This window comes from Oncorhynchus kisutch, linkage group LG16 (assembly GCF_002021735.2).
Source record: "Oncorhynchus kisutch isolate 150728-3 linkage group LG16, Okis_V2, whole genome shotgun sequence".
NCBI classification, from domain to species: domain Eukaryota; kingdom Metazoa; phylum Chordata; class Actinopteri; order Salmoniformes; family Salmonidae; genus Oncorhynchus; species Oncorhynchus kisutch.
The window spans coordinates 49,538,363-49,560,862 of record NC_034189.2 but is presented as its reverse complement, the minus strand read 5'-3'; the positions used below and the strand labels follow the sequence as shown (position 1 = coordinate 49,560,862).

Here is a 22,500-nt window from a genome sequence, read left to right as displayed (position 1 = left end):
TGTAAATAAGATATTTCTGTTTTTAATTATTTTATACATTTGTTAAAATTTCTCAAAACCTGCGTTCTCTTTGTTATTATGGGTTTCTTTTTTAAAAATGTAACCTTATTAAACTAGGCATGTCAGTTAAGAACAAATTCTTATTTTACAATGGAGGCCTGATGAATTTGCTTTATTTAATCCATTTTAGGTTAAGGTTGTAACATAGCAAAATGTTGAAAAAGTAAAAGGGTCTGAATACTTCCTGAAAGCACTGTATGTCTTCATTAGAGAATATTGGTTTCCACATGTAGGCTTTAACAGTGTGGGTGGGTTGATTTAGTGTTAGATGGACAGACTCACTACACACTGTATACTGCACACTGTACAATCACTGTATGTCTTCATTAGAGAATATTGGTTTCCACATGTAGGCTTTAACAGTGTGGGTGGGTTGATTTAGTGCTAGATGGACAGACTCACTACACACTGCACACTGCACACTCACTGTCTGTCAGCTAAGCAGCTTTTCCATTCTCTCTGGGTGGAATGCAGGGTTTAGGGGCATGTGTTATATGCCATCATGTCTCAACATGGGGACATGTATAAGCCAACTAAATGCTGATAATACCGTTTTCCTGCAGCCTTTGATTAGGTTTAGTCAAATGGTGTCTTGGTGTACAGAAAGCTTATTGAAGAACTTGCATATTGTGTAAATAATTGTTTGACTGTGCCCTAGGTTAGCTTACCTGATTTTGAAAAGTAAGTGGATATCATGAAGTCATAAAAGGCACAAAATGTCAGTGTGTTTTAAAAAAATATATATTTTACCTGTATTTAACTAGGCAAGTCAGTTAAGAAGAAATTGTTATTTTCAATGACAGCCTAGGAATAGTGGGTTAACTGCCTGTTCTGGGGCAGAACGACAGATTTATACCTTGTCAGCTCGGGGATTTGAACTTGCAAACTTCCGGTTACTAGTCCAACGCTCTAACCACTAGGCTACCCTGTCAGTCACAGAGGTTTGTATGAAACTACCAAAACATTAGGATACTTAGGACCCAGGGGAAAATCCCGTGGATAAATTGAGGGTTTGTCCATAGCGCCCGCGAACTAACGTTTTACTGTAGATTATACTGTCAATTCTGTTTCGGTACTCAAGGTTCCGTGCGCAGACAGAGAACTCAGCTTGGAACTGTGCAAAGGCTGCATAGCGTACCTGCCATTAATTCCAACGACACTGTTCTAGGACCGAGACGGAGATGCCCAAATGTGCATGAACCTTTTAGCTTTTTGCTTACTAAACAAAAGGACTTGTGGAAATATTTTGCACAAATAAGCGGAAAAGCATGCCTTGTGTTGACAGGTGGTCGTTGGGTCTGCATACCTGCGTACTTCTGCTGGCTGTCACATGGACAGAAACTCAAAGGACAGGTAAATATGTCGGATACATTGTTGCAATTTCTTAGAAATGTACAGGCAAAATTGAAGCCTTTTGAGTCTTTAAATGCATGTGACTTAAATATCTTTAATACTATTGCATCTCTAGTTGGTAATTACAACATAAAATAACAGCCTACTATGTTACATTTTGTAAATATTTTTACATCTGCGTTATAGGAGATTATAGATTTTATTTGAACCCCTACTGAACATTAGTTTATTACAGCTACTCTTGATGGCATACCCATTGTAGACCACATAAGGAAAACATTTCAGGTTTCTATGACACCTATGCTGTGGACTGTTCTGGGCATAATCAGGTATAGTGATATTTGATCCATCACTCAAGGGAGGAATGAAGTGTGGTGGTTGTGCTAATGGTAATGTATGTCTAGGCTTGTCCGGAACTATCAACAGCTAAAATCGCAAAGACAATCTTCCAACACCAACGCCAATAGCACATTCAATAGTTGCATTGGAATATAAAGTACAATAGTAGGTTAGTCTACTATACAAGCCAGAGCTTGTGGTGGTCTTTTAACCTGCTAGACATAACATTGACTTGACGTTTATTAGTCTTTTCATCTTTGTAATGTTTTCACTGAAATCCTCAATCAGCTATTATAATTTAAAGGGCTTTATTGGCATGGGAAACATATGTTTACATTGCCAAAGCAAGTGAAATAGATAATAAACAAAAGTGAAATAAACAATAAAAAATGAACAGTAAACATTACACTCACAAAAGTTCCAAAAGAATAAAGACATTTCAAATCTCTCTCTCTCTCTCTCTCTCTCTCTCTCTCTCTCTCTCTCTCTCAATAGCAAGGCTATGCTTACTGAATCTGTACATAGTCAGAGCTTTCCTTCATTTTGGGTCAGTCACAGTGATCAGGTATTCTCTGTTTAGGGCCAAATAGCATTCTAGTTTTCTCATTTTTTTTGTTATTTTTTTTATTTTATTTTCTCTCATGATTTGGTTGGGTCTAATTGTGTTGCTGACCTGGGACTCTGTAGGGTCTGTTTGTGTTTGTGAACAGAGCCCCAGGACCAGCTTGCTTAGGGGACTCTTCTCCAGGTTAATTTTTATTTGTATTTTTTATTTAAACTTTATTTAACCAGGTAGGCAAGTTGAGAACACCTTTATTTAACCAGGTAGGCTAGTTGAGAACACCTTTATTTAACCAGGTAGGCTAGTTGAGAACACCTTTATTTAACCAGGTAGGCTAGTTGAGAACAAGTTCTCATTTACAACTGCGTCCTGGCCAAGATAAAACAAAGCAGTGCGACACAAGCAACAACACAGAGTTACACATGGAATAAACAAACATACAGTCAATAACACATTAGAAAAAAGGAAAGTCTATCTATATATTTGTACAAATGGCGTGAGGAGGTAAGGCAATAAATAGGCCATAGTAGCGAAGTAATTACAATTTAGCAGATTAACACTGGAGTGATATATGAGCAGATGATGATGTGCAAGTGGTGATACTGGTGTGCAAAAGAGCAGAAAAGTAAATAAAAACAATATGGGGATGAGGTAGGTAGATTGGGTGGGCTATTTACAGATGGACTATGTACAGCTGCAGTGATCGGTTAGCTGCTCAGATAGTTGATGTTTAAAGTTAGTGAGGGAGATGTAAGTCTCCAGCTTCAGCGATTTTTGCAATTCGTTCCAGTCACTGGCAGCAGAGAACTGGAAGGAAAGGCGGCTCCTGCTGCTACGGGTGGGTGTTGTTATCGTGACCAGTGAGCTGAGGTAAGGCGGAGCTCTCCCTAGCATAGACTTATAGATGACCTGGAGCCAGTGGGTCTGGCGACGAATATGTAGCGAGGGCCAGCCTACTAGAGCATACAGGTCACATTGGTGGGTGGTATAAGGGGCTTTGGTAACAAAACTGATGGCACTGTGATAGACTGCATCCAGTTTGCTGAGTAGAGTATTGGCAGCTATTTTGTAGATGACATCGCCGAAGTTTAGGATCGTTAGGATTAGAGGTCGACCGATTAATCGGAATGGGCGATTAATTAGGGCCGATTTCAAGATTTCATAACAATCGGAAATTGGTCATTTTGAACGCCGATTTTGCAGATTTTTGTTGTTGTTTGTTTTTACACCTTTATTTAATCTTTATTTAACTAGGCAAGTCAGTTAAGAACACATTCTTATTTAGGAACAGTGGGTTAACTGCCTGTTCAGGAGCAGAACGACAGATTTGTACCTTGTCAGCTCAGGGATTCGATCTTGCAACCTTACGGTTAACTAGTCCAACGCTCTAACCATCTACCTCACGAGGAGCCCGCCTGCTACGCGAATGCAGTAAGAAGTCAAGGTAAGTTGCTAGCTAGCATTAAACTTAATCAATCATAATCACTAGTTATAACTACACATGGTTGATCATATTACTAGTTTATCTAGCGTGTCCTGCGTTGCATATAATTGATGCAGTGCGCATTTGCGAAAAAGGACTGTCGTTGCTCCAATGTGTACCTAACCATAAACACCAATGCCTTTCTTAAAATCAATACACAGAAGTATATATTTTTAAACCTGCATATTTAGCTAAAAGAAATCCAGGTTAGCAGGCAATATTAACCAGGTGAAATTGTGTCACTTCTCTTGCGTTCATTGCACGCAGAGTCAGGGTATATGCAACAGTTTGGGCCGCCTGGCTCATTGCAAACTAATTTGCCAGAATTTTACGGAATTATGACATAACATTGAAGGTTGTGCAATGTAACAGGAATATTTAGACTGATGGATGCCACCCGTTAGATAAAATACAGAACGGTTCCGTATTTCACTGAAAGAATGAATGTCTAGTTTTCGAGATGATAGTTTCCAGATTTGACCATATTAATTGTATTTATTTTACCTTTATTTAACTAGGCAAGTCAGTTAAGGTCAAATTCTTATTTTCAATGACGGCCCAGGAACAGTGGGTTAACCGCCTGTTCAGGGGCAGAACGACAGATTTGTACCTTGTCAGCTCGGGGGTTTGAACTTGCAACCTTCCGGTTACTAGTCCAACAATCTAACCACTAGGCTACCCTGCCGCCCCATTAATGACCTAAGGCTCACATTTCTGTGTGTTATTATGTTATAATTAAGTCTATGATTTGATAAAGCAGTCTGACTGAGTGATGGTAGGCACCAGCAGGCTCATAAGCATTCATTCAAACAGCACTTTCGTGCGTTTTGCCAGCAGCTCTGCTGTTTATGACTTCAAGCCTATCAACTCCCGAGATTAGGCTGGTGTAACGATGTGATGTGAAATGGCTAGCTAGTTAGCGGGGTGCGCGCTAATAGCATTTCAAACGTCACTCGCTCTGAGACTTGGAGTAGTTGTTCCCTTTGCTCTGCATGGGTAAGGAGAGCGAGGAGAGGTACGGAGGCTATACTAATACTAAAGTGCCTGCAAGAACATCCAATAATCAAAGGTATATGAAATACAAATGGTATAGAGAGAAATAGTCCTATAATTCCTATAATAACTACAACCTAAAACTTCTTACCTGGGAATATTGAAGACTCATGTTAAAAGGAACCACCAGCTTTCATAGGAACTTAAACGTTAGCTTTCTTACATGGCACATATTGCACTTTTACTTTCTTCTCCAACACTTTGTTTTTGTATTATTTAAACCAAATTGAACATGTTTCATTATTTATTTGAGGCTAAATTGATTTTATTGATGTATTATATTACGTTAAAATAAGTGTTCATTCAGTATTGATGTAATCATCATTATTATTAAAAAAATGTTTTGAATCGGCCGATTAATCAGTATCGGCCTTTTTTGCCCTCCAATAATCGGTATCAGTATCGGCGTTGAAAAATCATAATCGGTCAACCTCTAGGATAGTCAGTTTTATGTTTGGCGGCGTGAGTGAAGGAGGCTTTGTTGCGAAATAGAAAGCCGATTCTAGAGTTGATTTTGGATTGGAGATATTTGATATGAGTCTGGAAGGAGAGTTTACAGTCTAGCCAGACACCTAGGTATTTGTAGTTGTCCGGGCAGGTGCGGTCAGCGAACGGTTGAAAAGCACGCATTTGGCTTTACTAGCGTTTAAGAGCAGTTGGAGGCCACGGAAGGAGTGTTGAATGGCACGTGGCTCGTTTGGAGGTTAGTTAACACAGTGTCCACAGAAGGGCCAGATGTATACAGAATGGTGTCGTCTGTGTAGAGGTGGATCAGGGAATCACCCGCAGCAAGACTGACATCGTTGATATATACAGAGAAAAGAGTCTGCCCGAGAATTGAACCCTGTGGTACCCCATAGAGACACACTGAACTCTGTCTGCGAAGTAGTTGGTGAACCAGGCGAGGCAGTCATTTGAGAAACGAAGGCTATTGAGTCTGCCGATAGGAATACGGTGATTGACAGAGTCGAAAGCCGTGGCCAGGTCGATGAAGACGGCTGCACAGTACTGCCTTTTATCGATGGCGGTTATGATATTGTTTAGTACCTTGAACATGGCTGAGGTGCACACATGACCAGCTCGAAAACCGGATTGCACAGCGGAGAAGGTACGGTGGGATTCGAAATGGTCTGTGATCTGTTTATTAACTTGGCTTTTGAAGACTTTAGAAAGGCAGGGTAGGATGGATATAGGTCTATAACAGTTTGGGTCTAGAGTGTCACCCCCTTTGAAGAGGGGGTTGACCGTGGCAGCTTTCCAATCTTTAGGGATCTAGGACGATACAAAAGAGAGGTTGAACAGACTGGTAATAGGGGTTGCAACAATGGCGGCGGATAGTTTTAGAAAGAGAGGGTCCAGATTGTCTAGCCCAGCTGATTTGTACAGGTCCAGGTTTTGCAGCTCTTTCAGAACATCTGCTATCTGGATTTGGGTGAAGAAGAAGCTGGGGAGTCTCGGGCAAGTAGCTGCGGGGGGTGCGGAGCTGTTGGCCGGGGTTGGGGTAGCCAGGAGGAAAGCATGGCAAGCCGTAAAGAAATACTTATTGAAATTTTCGATTATCATATCATCATTATCATCTCTCTGTAGGTGATGGCTTTGTTATGGAAGGTTTGGGAATCGCTTCCTTTTGTAGAATTTAAAAGCTATTTTCTGGATTTGAATCATTAGTGGGTATCGGCCTAATTCTGCTCTGCTCTGCATTCATTATTTTATGTTTTATGTTGTACACAGAGCATATTTTTTGCAGAATTCTGCATGCAGAATTATTGGTTGGTTAGCGGACCCCAGATCTCATAACCATAAAGGGCAATGGGTTCTATAACTCAATCAAGTATTTTTTGCCAGATCCTAATTGGTATGTCAAATATTATGTTCCTTTTGATGGCATAGAATGCCCTTCTTGCCTTGTCTCTGTATAGTTTTTTGTGTGCTCTAGGGCAACGGTGTCTAGATGGAATTTGTATTTGTGGTTCTGGCAACTGGACCTTTTTTGTTATACCTTAATTTTTGTCTTACTGAGATTTACTGTCAGGGCCCAGATCTGGCAGAATCTGTACAGAATATCTAGGTGCTGCTGTAGGCCCTCCTTGGTTGGGGACAGAAGCACCAGATCATCAGCAAACAGAAGACATTTGATTTCAGATTCCAGTAGGGTGAGGCTGGGTGCTGCATACTGTTCTTGTGCCCTCGCCAATTCATTGATATATATGCTGAAGAGGGTGGGGCTTAAGCTGCATCCCTGTTTCACCCCCCGGCCCTGTGGAAAGAAATGTGTGTGTTTTGTGACAATTTTGTGTACTTGGATGTACATAATGTCTAATGTTTTTCCCCCAACACAACTTTCCTTCAATATGTATAGCAGCTTTTTTTTTAAGTCAACAAAGCATGAGAAGACTTTGCCTATGTTTTGGTTTATGTCAATTAGGATGTGCAGGGTGAATACGTGGTATGTCATATGGTCATTTGGTAAAAAGCCAATTTGACATTTGCTCAGTAGAGGAAATGTACATTTCCTTTCACCTAGGAAATGTACAAGTCTGGTGTTAATGATAATGCAGAGGATTTTCCCAAGGTTGCTGTTGACACATATCCCAAGGTAGTTATTGGGGTTAAATTTGTCTTCACTTTTGTGGATTGGGGTCATCAGTCCTTGGTTCCAAATATTGGGTAAGATGCCAGAGCTGAGGATGATGTTAAAGAGTTTAAGTAAAGCCAATTGGAATTTGTGGACCACAGGCCTTTTTGGATTGGAGGGTTTGCATTTTGTCTATAGTTCTCTCTCTCTCTCTCTCTCTCTCTCTCTCTCTCTCTCTCTCTCTCTCTCTCTCTCTCTCTCTCTGTATGTACAGTGGGGCAAAAAAGTATTTAGTCAGCCACCAATTGTGCAAGTTCTCCCACTTAAAAAGATGAGAGAGGCCTGTAATTTTCATCATAGGTACACTTCAACTATGACAGACAAAATTAGAAAAGAAAATCCAGAAAATCACATTGTAGGATTTTTAATGAATTTATTTGAAAATTATGGTGGAAAATAAGTATTTGGTCACCTAAAAACAAGCAAGATTTCTGGCTCTCACAGACCTGTAACTTCTTTTTTAAGAGGCTCCTCTGTCCTCCACTCGTTACCTGTATTAATGGCACCTGTTTGAACTTGTTATCAGTATAAAAGACACCTGTCCACAACCTCAAACAGTCACACTCCAAACTTAACTATGGCCAAGACCAAAGAGCTGTCAAAGGACACCAGAAACAAAATTGTAGACCTGCACCAGGCTGGGAAGACTGAATCTGCAATAGGTAAGCAGCTTGGTTTGAAGAAATCAACTGTGGGAGCAATTATTAGGAAATGGAAGACATACAAGACCACTGATAATCTCCCTTGATCTGGGGCTCCACGCAAGACCTCACCCCGTGGGGTCAAAATGATCACAAGAACGGTGAGCAAAAATCCCAGAACCACACGGGGGGACCGAGTGAATGACCTGCAGAGAGCTAGGACCAAAGTAACAAAGCCTACTATCAGTAACACACTACGCCCCCAGGGACTCAAATCCTGCAGTGCCAGACATGTCCCCCTGTTTAAGCCAGTACATGTCCAGGCCCGTCTGAAGCATTTGGATGATCCAGAAGAAGATTGGGAGAATGTCATATGGTCAGATGAAACCAAAATATAACTTTTTGGTAAAAACTCAACTTGTCGTGTTTGGAGGACAAAGGATGCTGAGTTGCATCCAAAGAACACCATACCTACTGTGAAGAATGGGGGTGGAAACATCATGCTTTGGGGCTGTTTTTCTGCAAAGGGACCAGGACGACTGATCCGTGTAAAGGAAAGAATGAATGGGGCCATGTATTGTGAGATTTTGAGTGAAAACCTCCTTCCATCAGCAAGGGCATTGAAGATGAAACTTGGCTGGGTCTTTCAGCATGACAATGATCCCAAACACACCGCCCTGGCAACGAAGGAGTGGCTTCGTAAGAAGCATTTCAAGGTCCTGGAGTGGCCTAGCCATTCTCCAGATCTCAACCCCATAGAAAATCTTTGGAGGGAGTTGAAAGTCCATGTTGCCCAGCAACAGCCCCAAAACATCACTGCTCTAGAGGAGATCTGCATGGAGGAATGGGCCAAAATACCAGCAACAGTGTGTGAAAACCTTGTGAAGACTTAAAGAAAACGTTTGACCTCTGTCATTGCCAACAAAGGGTATATAACAAAGTATTGAGATAAACTTTTGTTATTGACCAAATAGTTATTTTCCACCATAATTTGCAAATAAATAAATTAAAAATCCTACAATGTGATTTTCTGGATTTTTTTTTCTCTCATTTTGTCTGTCATAGTTGAAGTGTACTTCTGATGAAAATTACAGGCCTCTCTCATCTTTTTAAGTGGGAGAACTTGTATGTCGCTCTGTCTCTCTGTCTGTGTGTCTCTCTGTCTCTCTGTCTCTCTGTCTCTCTGTCTGTGTGTCTGTCTGTCTGTCTGTCTGTCTGTCTGTCTGTCTGTCTGTCTGTCTGTCTGTCTGTCTGTCTGTCTGTCTGTCTGTCTGTCTGTCTGTCTGTCTGTCTGTCTGTCTGTCTGTCTGTCTGTCTCGCTCTTGCTCTCTCTCTTTCTCTGTGTGTATGTGGTGTGTGCGTGTGCAGCATTGTTTGTGTGTCCCTCCAGGCTAGTGATTGATGGTGTGCTCAGACTTTCCCTTCTCCAGGGAGGGTTGAGGGTTGGCCAGGCCAGTCTTTCCAGGGAAACAGATGCCAGTTCATCTTGTGGCTCCTGACTTCATCTGTCTTTGTTTCCTTCTCTTGTTGACCATGCCAGGGTGGCAGGGAACACATTGTCCTTCAACCCTGCTCACTCACATAGAGGTCAACTCTGTTGGAACGCTGTGTCTTTTGTATGAGCTTACGGACAATCCATATCATCAGGGGTTTCAGAAATTCCATTATCATTCTTTTTAGCAATACTCCCACATTTCCACATAGAATAGATGTGGCATCTCTGTCCATGTTACAGTAGCTGTCTTGGAAATGATTGGTTGTATTGGAGCTGTGGTCTCCTTCCTTACAGGATGTTTCTGAGTGGAAAGGCAGGGGAACGCTGATGTATTGTAGGGTAGCTTCTGTCTCATGCTGTAATTAAATGATAAACTCTGTTGTTTCATAGGGCTCCAAAATATCTGGATCATTTCCTGGATCCATAGCTGTTCCAACAACATGTATGAACATGAGGTCCCAAACTCAGTCATAATCATACCAGTGTAACACCGAAGCAGCATAATGTTTTGTGTTTGTTGACTAATGGATGGTTGGGTCTTGTGGAACTATATTAATAACACATATTGGGGGAAGATTATATGATGAATGTCTAAGTAACATACACTTTTTATTTCTGCTAATGTAGTCAAATAGATTTCACATAACTGTTACCCAAACTATCAATAACTGTATGATCATACTTTACTTCTGAGGTCTTTCTGCAGGCTAGTTCGGCTGGGCTCTAGGCCCAAACAGTGGCTTGGAATGTGACGTTGGATGTTTGAAAGACGTCCCTTCAACCTGAAAATTGCCCTGCTCATTATACTGTGCAGACCTATAAGTTGTGATAAATAATCTACCCCTCTGGGGTTTGGCTGGAAAACATGTCTGCTTCAGATCTGAACTAGAGACAGGAAGGTAGTTCTAGTCTGTATACAGCTACTGTACTGCCATATAGTTCTAACTAGAGACAGGAATGCAGTTCTAGTCTGTAGGTAGCTACTGTACTGCCATACAGTTCTAACTAGAGACAGGAAGGTAGTTCTAGTCTGTAGGTAGCTACTGTACTGCCATACAGTTCTAACTAGAGACAGGAAGGTAGTTCTAGTCTGTAGGTAGCTACTGTACTGCCATACAGTTCTAACTAGAGACAGGAATGCAGTTCTAGTCTGTAGGTAGCTACTGTACTGCCATATAGTTCTAACTAGAGACAGGAAGGTAGTTCTAGTCTGTAGCTAGCTACTGTAATGCCATAGAGGTCTATGGTCTCTGTGACACTTTGTTGAATTGTGTCTTGAGTTGGGCGTGACTAGGGGCAAATGAAAGGGAGCTGACAAATCAACTAGCTTTACCTGTCACTGTCTGACTCATCAAAGGACTCTGGTGTTGGGCAGGGCTCAGGTTCAATAAGAGGGACAGGAGGACATGCCATTGGCGTTGGGCATGGCTCAGGTTCAATAAGAGGGATAGAAGGACAGGACATTTGTGTTGGGCAGGGCTCAGGTTCAAGAGTCATGGTGGACATGTTGTTAGGACAACATTGGTGGAAGCGTCTTGGTAGACTTGTTAGGACAACATTGGTGGAAGAGTCATGGTGGACATGTTGTTAGGACAACATTGGTGGAAGAGTCATGATGGACATGTTGTTTGGGCAACATTGATGGAAGCGTCTTGGTAGACTTGTTGCTCTTAGTGGTCATGATGAAAAGAAAGGAGACTGTATTGCTATTTGGGACAAACAGGTAAAATCCTGGACTACACCTCTACCCTGTCCAGGGAAGTAGTAACACCTCTGTTCTGTCCAGGGAAGTAGTAACACCTATGTTCTGTCCAGGGAAGTAGTAACACCTCTACCCTGTCCAGGGAAGTAGTAACACCTCTACCCTGTCCAGGGAAGAAGTAACACCTCTGTTCTGTCCAGGGAAGTAGTAACACCTCTACCCTGTCCAGGGAAGTAGTAACACCTCTGTTCTGTCCAGGGAAGTAGTAACACCTCTACCCTGTCCAGGGAAGTAGTAACACCTCTGTTCTGTCCAGGGAAGTAGTAACACCTCTACCCTGTCCAGGGAAGTAGTAACACCTCTACCCTGTCCAGGGAAGAAGTAACACCTCTGTTCTGTCCAGGGAAGTAGTAACACCTCTACCCTGTCCAGGGAAGTAGTAACACCTCTGTTCTGTCCAGGGAAGTAGTAACACCTCTACCCTGTCCAGGGAAGTAGTAACACCTCTACCCTGTCCAGGGAAGTAGTAACACCTCTGTTCTGTCCAGGGAAGTAGTAACACCTCTACCCTGTCCAGGGAAGTAGTAACACCTCTACCCTGTCCAGGGAAGTAGTAACACCTCTACCCTGTCCAGGGAAGTAGTAACACCTCTACCCTGTCCAGGGAAGTAGTAACACCTCTGTCCTGTCTAGGGAAGTCAAATCAAATCACATTTTATTGGTCACACACACATGGTTAGCAGATGTTAATGCGAGTGTAGCGAAATGCTTCTAGTTCCGACCGTGCAGTAATATCTAACAAGTTCTCTAACAATTTCACAACAACTACCTTATACACACAAGTGTAAAGGAATGAATAAGAATATGTACATATAAATAGATGGATGAGCGATGGTCGTACAGCATAGGTAAGATGCAGTAGATGGTATAGAGTACAGTATATACATATAAATAGATGGATGAGCGATGGCCGTGTAGCATAGGTAAGATGCAGTAGATGGTATAGAGTACAGTATATACATATAAATAGATGGATGAGTGATGGTCGTACGGCATAGACAGGATGCAGTAGATGGTATAGTGTACAGTATATACATATAAATAGATGGATGAGCGATGGTCGTACGGCATAGGTAAGATGCAGTAGATGGTATAGAGTACAGTATATACATATAAATAGATGGATGAGCGATGGCCGTGTAGCATAGGTAAGATGCAGTAGATGGTATAGTGTACAGTATATACATATAAATAGATGGATGAGCGATGGCCGTGTAGCATAGGTAAGATGCAGTAGATGGTATAGTGTACAGTATATACATATACATAGATGGATGAGCGATGGTCGTACGGCATAGGTAAGATGCAGTAGATGGTATAGTGTACAGTATATACATATGAGATGAGTAATGTAGGGAATGTAAACATAATATAAAGTGGCATTGTTTAAGTGACTAGAGATACATTTATTACATCCAATTTGTTATTATTAAAGTGGCTAGAGATTTGAGTCTGTATGTTGGCAGCAGCCACTCAATGTTAGTGATGGCTATTTAACCGTCTGATGGCCTTGAGATAGAAGCTGTTTTTCAGTCTCTCGGTCCCTGCTTTGATGAACCTATACTGACCTCGACTTCTGGATGATAGCGGGGTGAACAGGCAGTGGCTCGGGTGGTTGTGGTCCTTGATGATCTTTTTGGCCTTCTTGTAACATCGGGTGGTGTAGGTGTCCTGGAGGGCAGATAGTTTTCCCCCGGTGATGCGTTGTGCAGACCGCACTACCCTCTGGAGAGCCTTACGGTCGTGGGCGGAGCAGTTGCCGTACCAGGCGGTGATACAGCCCGACAGGATGCTCTCGATTGTGCATCTGTAAAAGTTGTGTTTTCGGTGACAAGCCAAATTTCTTCAGCCTCCAGAGGTTGAAGAGGCGCTGTTGCGCCTTCTTCACCACGCTGTCTGTGTGGGTGGACCATTTCAGTTTGTCCAGGATGTGTATGCCGAGGAACTTAAAACTTTCCACCTTCTCCACTACTGTCCCGTCGATGTGGATAGGGGGGTGCTCCCTCTGCTGTTTCCTTTGTTTTGTTGATGTTGAGTGTGAGGTTATTTTCCTGACACCACACTCCGAGAGCCCTCACCTGCTCCCTGTAGGTTGTCTCGTCGTTGTTGGTAATCAAGCCTACCACTGTAGTGTCGTCTGCAAACTTGATGATTGAGTTGGAGGCGTGCATGATCACGCAGTCATGGGTGAACCGGGAGTACAGGAGAGGGCTGAGAACGTACCCTTGTGGGGCCCCAGTGTTGAGGATCAGCGGGGTGGAGATGTTGTTTCCTACCCTCAACACCTGGGGGTGGCCCGTCAGAAAGTCCAGGACCCAGTTGCACAGGGCAGGGTCGAGACCCAGGGTCTCGAGCTTAATGACGAGTTTGGAGGTTACTATGGTGTTAAATGCTGAGCTGTAATCGATGAACAGCATTCTTACATAGGTATTCCTCTTGTCCAGATGGGTTAGGGCAGTGTGCAGTGTGATTGTGATTGCGTCATCTGTGGACTTATTGGGGCGGTAAGCAAATTGGAGTGGGTCTAGGGTGTCAGGTAGGGTGAAGGTGATATGATCCTTGGCTAGTCTCTCAAAGAACTTCATGATGGCGGAAGTGAGTGCTACGGGGCGATTTTCGTTTAGTTCAGTTACCTTAGCTTTCTTGGAACAGGAACAATGGCCCTCTTGAAGCATGTGGGGAGAACAGACTGGGATAGGGATTGATTGAATATGTCCGTAAACACACCCGCCAGCTGGTCTGCGCATGCTCTGAGGACGCGGCTAGTGATGCTGTCTGGGTCGGCAGCCTTGCGAGGGTTAACATGTTTAAATATTTTACTCACATTGGCAGCGGTGAGGAGAACCCACAGGTTTTGGTAGCGGGCTGTGTCAGTGGCACTGTATTGTCCTCAAAGCGAGCAAAGAAGTTGTTTAGTTTGTCTGGGAGCAAGACGTCAGTGTCCGCGACGGGGCTGGTTTTCTTTTTGTAATCCGTGATTGACTGTAGACCCTGCCACATACGTCTCGTGTCTGAGCTGTTGAATTGCGACTCTACTTTGTCTCTATACTGACTCTTAGCTTGTTTGATTGCCTTGCGGAGGGAATAGCTACACTGTTTGTATTCGGTCATGTTTCCGGTCGCCTTGCCATGATTAAAAGCAGTGGTTCGCACTTTCAGTTTTGCGCGAATGCTGTCATCAATCCACGGTTTCTGGTTGGGGTAGGTTTTAATAGTCACCGTGGGTACAACATCACCGATGCACTTGCTAATAAACTCACTCACCAAATCAGTGTATACATCAATGTTGTTGTCTGAGTCTATCCAGAACATATCCCAGTTCACGTGATCGAAGCAATCTTGAAGCGTGGAATCAGATTGGTCAGACCAGCGTTAAACAGACGTGAGCACAGACCAGCGTTAAACAGACGTGAGTTTCTTGTTTTAGTTTCTGTCTATAGGCTGGGAGCAACAAAATGGAGTCGTGGTCAGATTTGCCGAAAGGAGGGCGAGGGAGGGCTTTGTATGTGTCGCGGAAGTTAGAGTAGCAATGATCCAGAATGCTGCCAGCCCGGGTCGTGCATTCGATATGCTGATAAAATTTAGGAAGCCTTGTTTTCCGATTAGCTTTGTTAAAATCCCCAGCTACAATAAATGCAGCATCAGGATGTGTGGTTTCCAGTTTACATAGAGTCCAATGAAGTTCTTTCAGGGCCGTCGAGGTATCTGCTTGGTGGTGATATACACGACTGTGATTATAATCGAAGAGAATTCTCTTGGTAGATAATGCGGTCGGCATTTGATTGTAAGGAATTCTAGTTCAGGTGAACAAAAGGACTTGAGTTTCTGTTTGTTGTTATGATCACACCATGACTCGTTATTCATAAGGCATACACCCCCGTCCTTCTTTTTACCAGAGAGTTGTTTGTAGTTACACATCTGCCCTGTCCATGGAAGTAGTAACACCTCTGCCCTGTCCAGTGAAGTTGTAACACCTCTGCCCTGTCCAGGGAAGTAGTAACACCTCTGCCCTGTCCAGGGAAGTAGTAACACCTCTGTTCTGTCCAGGGAAGTAGTAACACCTCTGCCCTGTCCAGGGAAGTAGTAATACCTCTGCCATGTCCAGTGAAGTAGTAACACCTCTGCCCTGTCCAGTAACACCTCTGTCCTGTCCAGGGAAGTAGAAACACCTCTACCCTGTCCAGGGAAGTAGTAATACCTCTGCCATGTCCAGGGAAGTAGTAAAACCTCTACCCTGTCCAGGGAAGTAGTAACACCTCTGCCCTGTCCAGGGAAGTAGTAACACCTCTGCCCTGTCCAGGGAAGTAGTAACACCTCTGCCCTGTCCAGGGAAGTAGTAATACCTCTGCCCCTCCAGGGAAGTATGCCCGTTCCTCTTAGTTCCTACGTGTTTCTGTAGACAGCTCTTAGCATGTTAATACCTGTGTTTTGTCCCACTCTTAACTATAATTACTACTTTAGCCTTGTGTAGCCTAGTTGACCAAACCCATCTTGACTTTTAAGTCACTCTAAGTGAGGTAGTAGAGGTTGCCCCTAACCACAGATATGGGATCTGATTACGCTACCACGAGTCTTAACATGAAGCCATTTGGTTATTAACAAATATCTGACCCCGGACCAGCAGTTAGGGAAAACGTCAACGACAATCCCAGGATGCTTTGGAGAGACACAGGAAGTGTAATAATAGTGTAATAGTGACATACATGGATGATCTAACAGGGAGAAGAGGATGTTTTCAGACCCTCTTCCACCTTTCTTTGTGTTTATATCAGCTTGCCCATCTAAATTGGTCTTTGAACAGAATAGGTCCTGTTTGATGGTACGGAATGCAATGTTTAGCCATCTGCAGAGTCAGACTGGGCAGGCTGCTTTGAGGTGGTGCTAGGGGTGATGGTGGGGACAGGGGAGACCGCAGGCTGGGGCTTGCATCACATCCCCTGCTCCTCACGACATGGCCCTATTAACATAGCTTTATTGTCATGGAAACCATTAAGAAAACATGTAACGATACACTGAGTGTACGAAACATTAGGAACACTTGGTCTTTCCATGACATAGACTGGCCAGGAGAATCCAGGTGAAAGCTATGATCCCTTATTGATGTCACTAGTTAAGTCCACTTCAATCAGTGTAGATGAAGGGGAGGAGACAGGTTAAAGAAGGATTTTTAAGCCTTGAGACAATTGAGACATGGATTGTGCATGTGTGCCGTTTAAAGGGTTTATGGGCAAGACAACAGATTTAAGTGCCTCTGAACGAGGTATGGTAGTAGGTGCCAGGCGCACCGGTTTGAGTGTGTCAAGAACTGCAACGCTTCTGTTCTTTTTATGCTCAAAGGTTTCCTGTGTGTATCAAGAATGGTACACCACCCAAAGGGCATCCAGCCAACTTAACACAACTGTGGGAAGTGTTGGAGTCAACATGGGCCAGCACCCCAGTGGAACGCTTTCGACACCTTGTATAGTTCATGCTCCGTCGACACCTTGTATAGTCCATGCTCCGTCGACACCTTGTATAGTCCATGCTCCGGCGACACCTTGTATAGTCCATGCTCCGTCGACACCTTGTATAGTCCATGCTCCGTCGACACCTTGTATAGTTCATGCTCCGTCGACACCTTGTATAGTTCATGCTCCGTCGACACCTTGTATAGTTCATGCTCCGTCGACACCTTGTATAGTCCATGCTCCGGCGACACCTTGTATAGTTCATGCTCCGTCGACACCTTGTATAGTTCATGCTCCGGCGACACCTTGTATAGTTCATGCTCCGGCGACACCTTGTATAGTTCATGCTCCGTCGACACCTTGTATAGTTCATGCTCTGTCGACACCTTGTATAGTCCATGCTCCGTCGACACCTTGTATAGTCCATGCTCCGTCGACACCTTGTATAGTTCATGCTCCGTCGACACCTTGTATAGTTCATGCTCCGTCGACACCTTGTACAGTTCATGCTCCGTCGACACCTTGTATAGTGGATATAGTGGATATAGTGGAATTGAGTCTGTTCTGAAGGCAGTAGGGGGCTTAATAATAAACATCAGGATTCACTTGTATGTATACTTCATTGAATGGTCAACAGACTATTTCATGGTTAATAGGTAGTTCACACAACACTGCACATATCTCGCTGTGCCAAGCAGCCTCTCAAAACATAGAAAGCATTTACCCGGAATTCTCTTCTTTGCTAGTCAGTCACTGTATCAGAGAAACCTCTATGTGTTGAGTGAGTGACTCACTGGTCATGGAAAGCCGGTTTCTAAAGCGTTTGATCAACACAGAACAAGACAATTGTCTGAGCTGCCTGTATTCAGCATAGTGGGAAAGGATCTCAGATAAGATAGCCGAGTGTCTAACTTTTCCACTGGAGGATCTACTGTGTTGTGGGTACTCTACGTCTCATCAGGCCTGGTGGAATGGAAGAGGATGCTCTCATTCACTTCCCACATGGGGCCCAGATGGCATGGTGCCCAATTCAACTCCAACCTGAACAACTAACTGGATCCTAGCCGACTGTGGGGCCATTGTCCATTTAAGATACAAGTGCTAGATTCACACGGCTATTTGTCGCCATGAGCCTAAAGGGTAGAGGGTGGGGCTTAGATTTACTCCCTAGGGATTAATCATTGGAGTTGTGTTTTTTGGGGTGAGAAACAGAAAATTAGTTTAAAACAATGTAATATTGTTTATATGCAGTTTAAAAACAGAATGTCAGATTAATTGTGATGGTATCAATGACTATGTATGAATGGACAAAGCCATTGAACACGTGACACCATTCATTCCTATGTGAAGACTCAATAGCGCATTAAAGCCAAATTAAGTCAGTTAAAATGGCTTCTCATAGAGGCATAACGTGCAGTTTGAGCTACTCCAGGAAGTGACGTTGCAGGCTAGCTCAGTGCTGCCCCCTCTCATTGAGTAACTCAATGTGAAGGCCGCCCGGGGTACTGCAGGCTGCCATTAGCAACTAAACTATCCGTATAACTTCTTCTGTGTGCAATTTAAAAAATAATTGTTTTTATGACATACACCTGGTGCATTAGAAGCAATTATTATTAGGGTACTAGGGGGTAACTAGCCCCCCCCCCCCTAAGAATAATGTCTAATTGCTAACACAAAACGCAACATTTGGAGAGAAAAATTGGTATGTGAATGAAGATCATGCTTAGGTGAATAAACTGTAAAGGGAAATAATTGGCTACAGTTTACACTTTTAGTTATTTCATTAAATGTTTCATGAAATGGCGTTTTTTTAAAGTACCGGGGTAACTGGCCGATTATGACATAGGGTTTCACACAAATTATTTAGTAAGTAATACTTAAAAGCTAAGTCTAGTTGTCTTATTTGAATGATTTAAGTTAAATATGGGGGGAAATGGTGTTGCACATGTCACCATTAATATCTGCACTATGAGGAGATTTGACGAAAAGTCCCAGTAGTCTTTAAAATTGCATTCAGGAGCACAAGGTTTTCAATAGTTGTTTTTAATTCATAAAAAATTAATTGGAAGATAATATTGGAATGGAATATAAATAATAACATTAAATAACATTGGAATATAACATTTAATAACAACTAATTAACTCTGTGTAACATTAATGTGGCAACTCTCTTATGCTCGCTATTGCACGATTCTAATTTGTACCTGTAGGTCACAATTTTTTAATTTAATTTTATATTATTTTTATTTCACCTTTATTTAACCAGGTAGGCTAGTTGAGAACACCTTTATTTAACCAGGTAGGCTAGTTGAGAACAAGTTCTCATTTGCAACTGCGACCTGGCCAAGATAAAGCATAGCAGTGTGAACAGACAACAGAGTTACACATGGAGTAAACAATTAACAAGTCAATAACACAGTAGAAAAAAAGAGAGTCTATATACATTGTGTGCAAAAGGCATGAGGAGGTAGGTGAATAATTACAATTTTGCAGATTAACACTGGAGTGATAAATGATAAGATGGTCATGTACAGGTAGAGATATTGTTGTGCAAAAGAGCAGAAAAGTAAATAAATATAAACAGTATGGGAATGAGGTAGGTAAAAATGGGTGGGCTATTTACCGATAGACTATGTACAGCTGCAGCGATCAGTTAGGTGCTCAGATAGCAGATGTTTGAAGTTGGTGAGGGAGATAAAAGTCACATTCATAACCATAAAGTGATAACTAGCCCCCAGGGGAAAGTTTCCCCCTAGTATGGAACACACTTCAACATATTACAACTTTACTAAAACATTATCAACAATTTTCCCTCTAAACAGTGGATTATTTATTTTAAGGCTTTCCTATTTATATATTTTTTATTTTTACATTTGATCAACTTTTTGTTGAATTATTGCCAAAAGTTGTGATGACACAGGACATTCTTTCTTCAGCAAGAACAGTGACAACCAGGGAAAGTGTTGGGGAAATAATTTGGTGACATCCTGTGGTCTTTATGTGAATCTCGGGGGGGGGGGTGCAGTTACCCCAGGGGGATAGTTACCCGCTACTACCCTAACATGGTTGTCTTCAAAAGAAGTTTTTATTTACACAAAGATTGACCACAAAGATCGCCATTTTTCCATTCACTATAATTGGTTATCCTGTTTTCTGCTTACAATGTCTGAAGTACCGCGGTCGGCCTTGAACTTCCATGGCTTCAATGAGAGGGGGCAGTCATTCTCCCCTGGATGGTATATACGATGTATTGAACCAAGATCTTTTCTTAGATCGAAACTACAGGGTTGGTTTGGAACCATTGGCCCCTTGTTTGCTTGTAAGCTTCTCGTCATCCAGTCCAATCCACCTCAAACCATCACTGATTAAACATCTGTGGTGAAACGCCCAGTGAGTCAACTGTGTCATGTTAGCTGTGTCAGAGTACAGTTATTCCAAAATGTGTCTGACCCCTGGTGACCAGCATCACAGTATGCCTGGCCCACCTGTCACCTCTCTGTCTGTCTCTGTCATCTCATCGTTTCTCTCCCTGATCCTGAAGTCTTTACCCTGGTCCAAGATCTGTTTGCGCTGTCTTGCCAAATCCTACGGTCGTTTCTTTTAACCTGGTCCCAGATCTGTTTGTGCTGTCTTGCCATTTGCCAACACCAATGGTCGTTGTTTGCAAGACAGAACCAGGCTAGAAGTCTGAGCCTGTTACTGGGAACTTAGTGTGAATTGATGTGTTGTGACACATGCTGCAAGGGAAAAGGCCCATCTCCGGAGGAATGTGATCGCAGTATTGAGCTGCAGCTCTATGGCCCGTGGGTCTTGGTCTTTCCACTTGACTTTGATGTCACATCCCCCTAGAGTCTCACACTAAAGACAGCAGTGTCTGCCAGATGAACAGTAGCCTATAGCAGGGTTTCCCATCTACAGCCCTCCAGTACCACCAACAGCACACATTTGTGTTGTAGCCCCAGACAAGCACCCCTGATTCAACTAGTCAACTAATCATCAGGCCCTCAATGAGATGAATCAGGTCTGCTTGTCTGGGGGCTACAACAAAAATGTATGTTGTTGGGGGTACTGGAGGACTGGAGTTGGGAAACACTGGCCTATAAGCAATGGAGGAGAGAGGTATTATGAAGTTTAACTCAATACGTATGTATAAAAGAGGCCTTAGATGCTTTGTTTTGGTCTCATATTTCATATTTCAGTAGGTCAACGGAAATATAAGAATCGCAGTGACCCTCAGAGAGAATAATAGTTTTATCTCCTATTCACGTGGCCTGCTGTACTTCCTGTTGTTGTCAGCTACAGGTGGGGGCCTGGTATTATAAAGTTACAACATTCAACATACTCTCATCCTAGATACTGTAGGTAGTCATTTCTAAAGCGCCACTTGCTCTTTGGCTGTGTGTGTTTACAAAATGCACTCCTAATTGTAGACAAGAAACAGTGTTTTAGTCTTAAACTAACACCATTTTCCCAGTCTTTCCTTGAAACAACATGATTGTAGACTAATTAAAAGAGTGGGAAATTACAGACAACAGAAAGGAGACCTGAAAGCTTTTAACGATGCAACCAACACCCAATATCCTTCTTCCCTGCTTAGGGAGTGAACGTTATTTAAATCTGACTTCTCTGAAATGGAAATTAATAGAAATGCCTTCTTTTCAGAAAAATATATTTTACCTAAAAAACAAAAACAGGTGACCCCTCCCCTATACCCCAAATAATAATGAAAACATCAAGTGGATAGCAGAGAACATGCCTACTGTTTACCGTCACTTCTTGGACACACCAGAGCCTTAGATATGCATTAGATAAGCATTAGGCCTATAAGGCAAAGCGGGATTTTTATTATAGGGCACAGGGCCAGAAGGTTGTGGGTTCACAGACCACCATGGACAAGAGTGAATGAATCTATCATAGTATTTGCAGGTCTGAGAAAAAAATGGCCTTTTATAAACATTTCATGCGATTCTATGTCATTTTACATATTAGCAGAATCTTTTTAAATACCACACACATTACTGAAATTACAGATTCGGAATGGACAGAGAGATAGACGTATGTGTTCATCTTATCATATTTCTCCAATGCTAAATCAATGAAACTGTCCCTGTCCCTGTAATTAAATCTGAGACATCATTAGGAATCTGAGCATGGTACTTTAAAAAGTTAGGCCTGCCTTTCCACCTCAGACGGAGAAAAATGTCAGCTTTAACTGCAGGCTACTCTTCTTCCATAGCTTAACCCAGTGAGAGAAGGTCACAAGTGTTTCCCTAAACGCTGTCTGGGTTTAAACATCTTCTATTGTACAGAAAGTGAATAGCTTAGTCAATTGAAAGGGACAGAATTAGATTACTTCTCAAGCAAAGTAAATTGTTTGTCTCCCTGGCTATAGAAGGTTGTGAATGTCAAAGATACGAAACAATGATATCCCCATATGCATTGGAAACAATGATATCCCCATATGCATTGGAAACAATGATATCCCCATATGCATTGGGAACAATGATATCCCCATATGCATTGGAAACAATGATATCCCCATATGCATTGGAAACAATGATATCCCCATATGCATTGGAGTCACGTCTTTCCCGGGTATTTTACAACTTGTTTCTAGCATAAAGTATCGCGGACCAAAGCGATGTTATAGATCACTTTACATAATCAGAT

The 22,500-nt window shown here is 42.5% G+C and overlaps 1 protein-coding gene across 1 annotated transcript in view; it reads left to right on the top strand.

Moving 5' to 3' along the window:
- The first annotated feature begins 1,122 nt into the window (after positions 1-1,122).
- LOC109879360 (collagen alpha-1(XVIII) chain-like) overlaps positions 1,123-22,500 on the top strand; it is a 96,233-nt gene continuing 74,855 nt past the window's right edge. Inside the window, exon 1 of the mRNA XM_031792812.1 lies at positions 1,123-1,413. Within this exon, the coding sequence (XP_031648672.1) occupies positions 1,329-1,413 (85 nt within the window). The 5' untranslated portion in view covers positions 1,123-1,328. The remainder of the gene's footprint in view (positions 1,414-22,500) is intronic.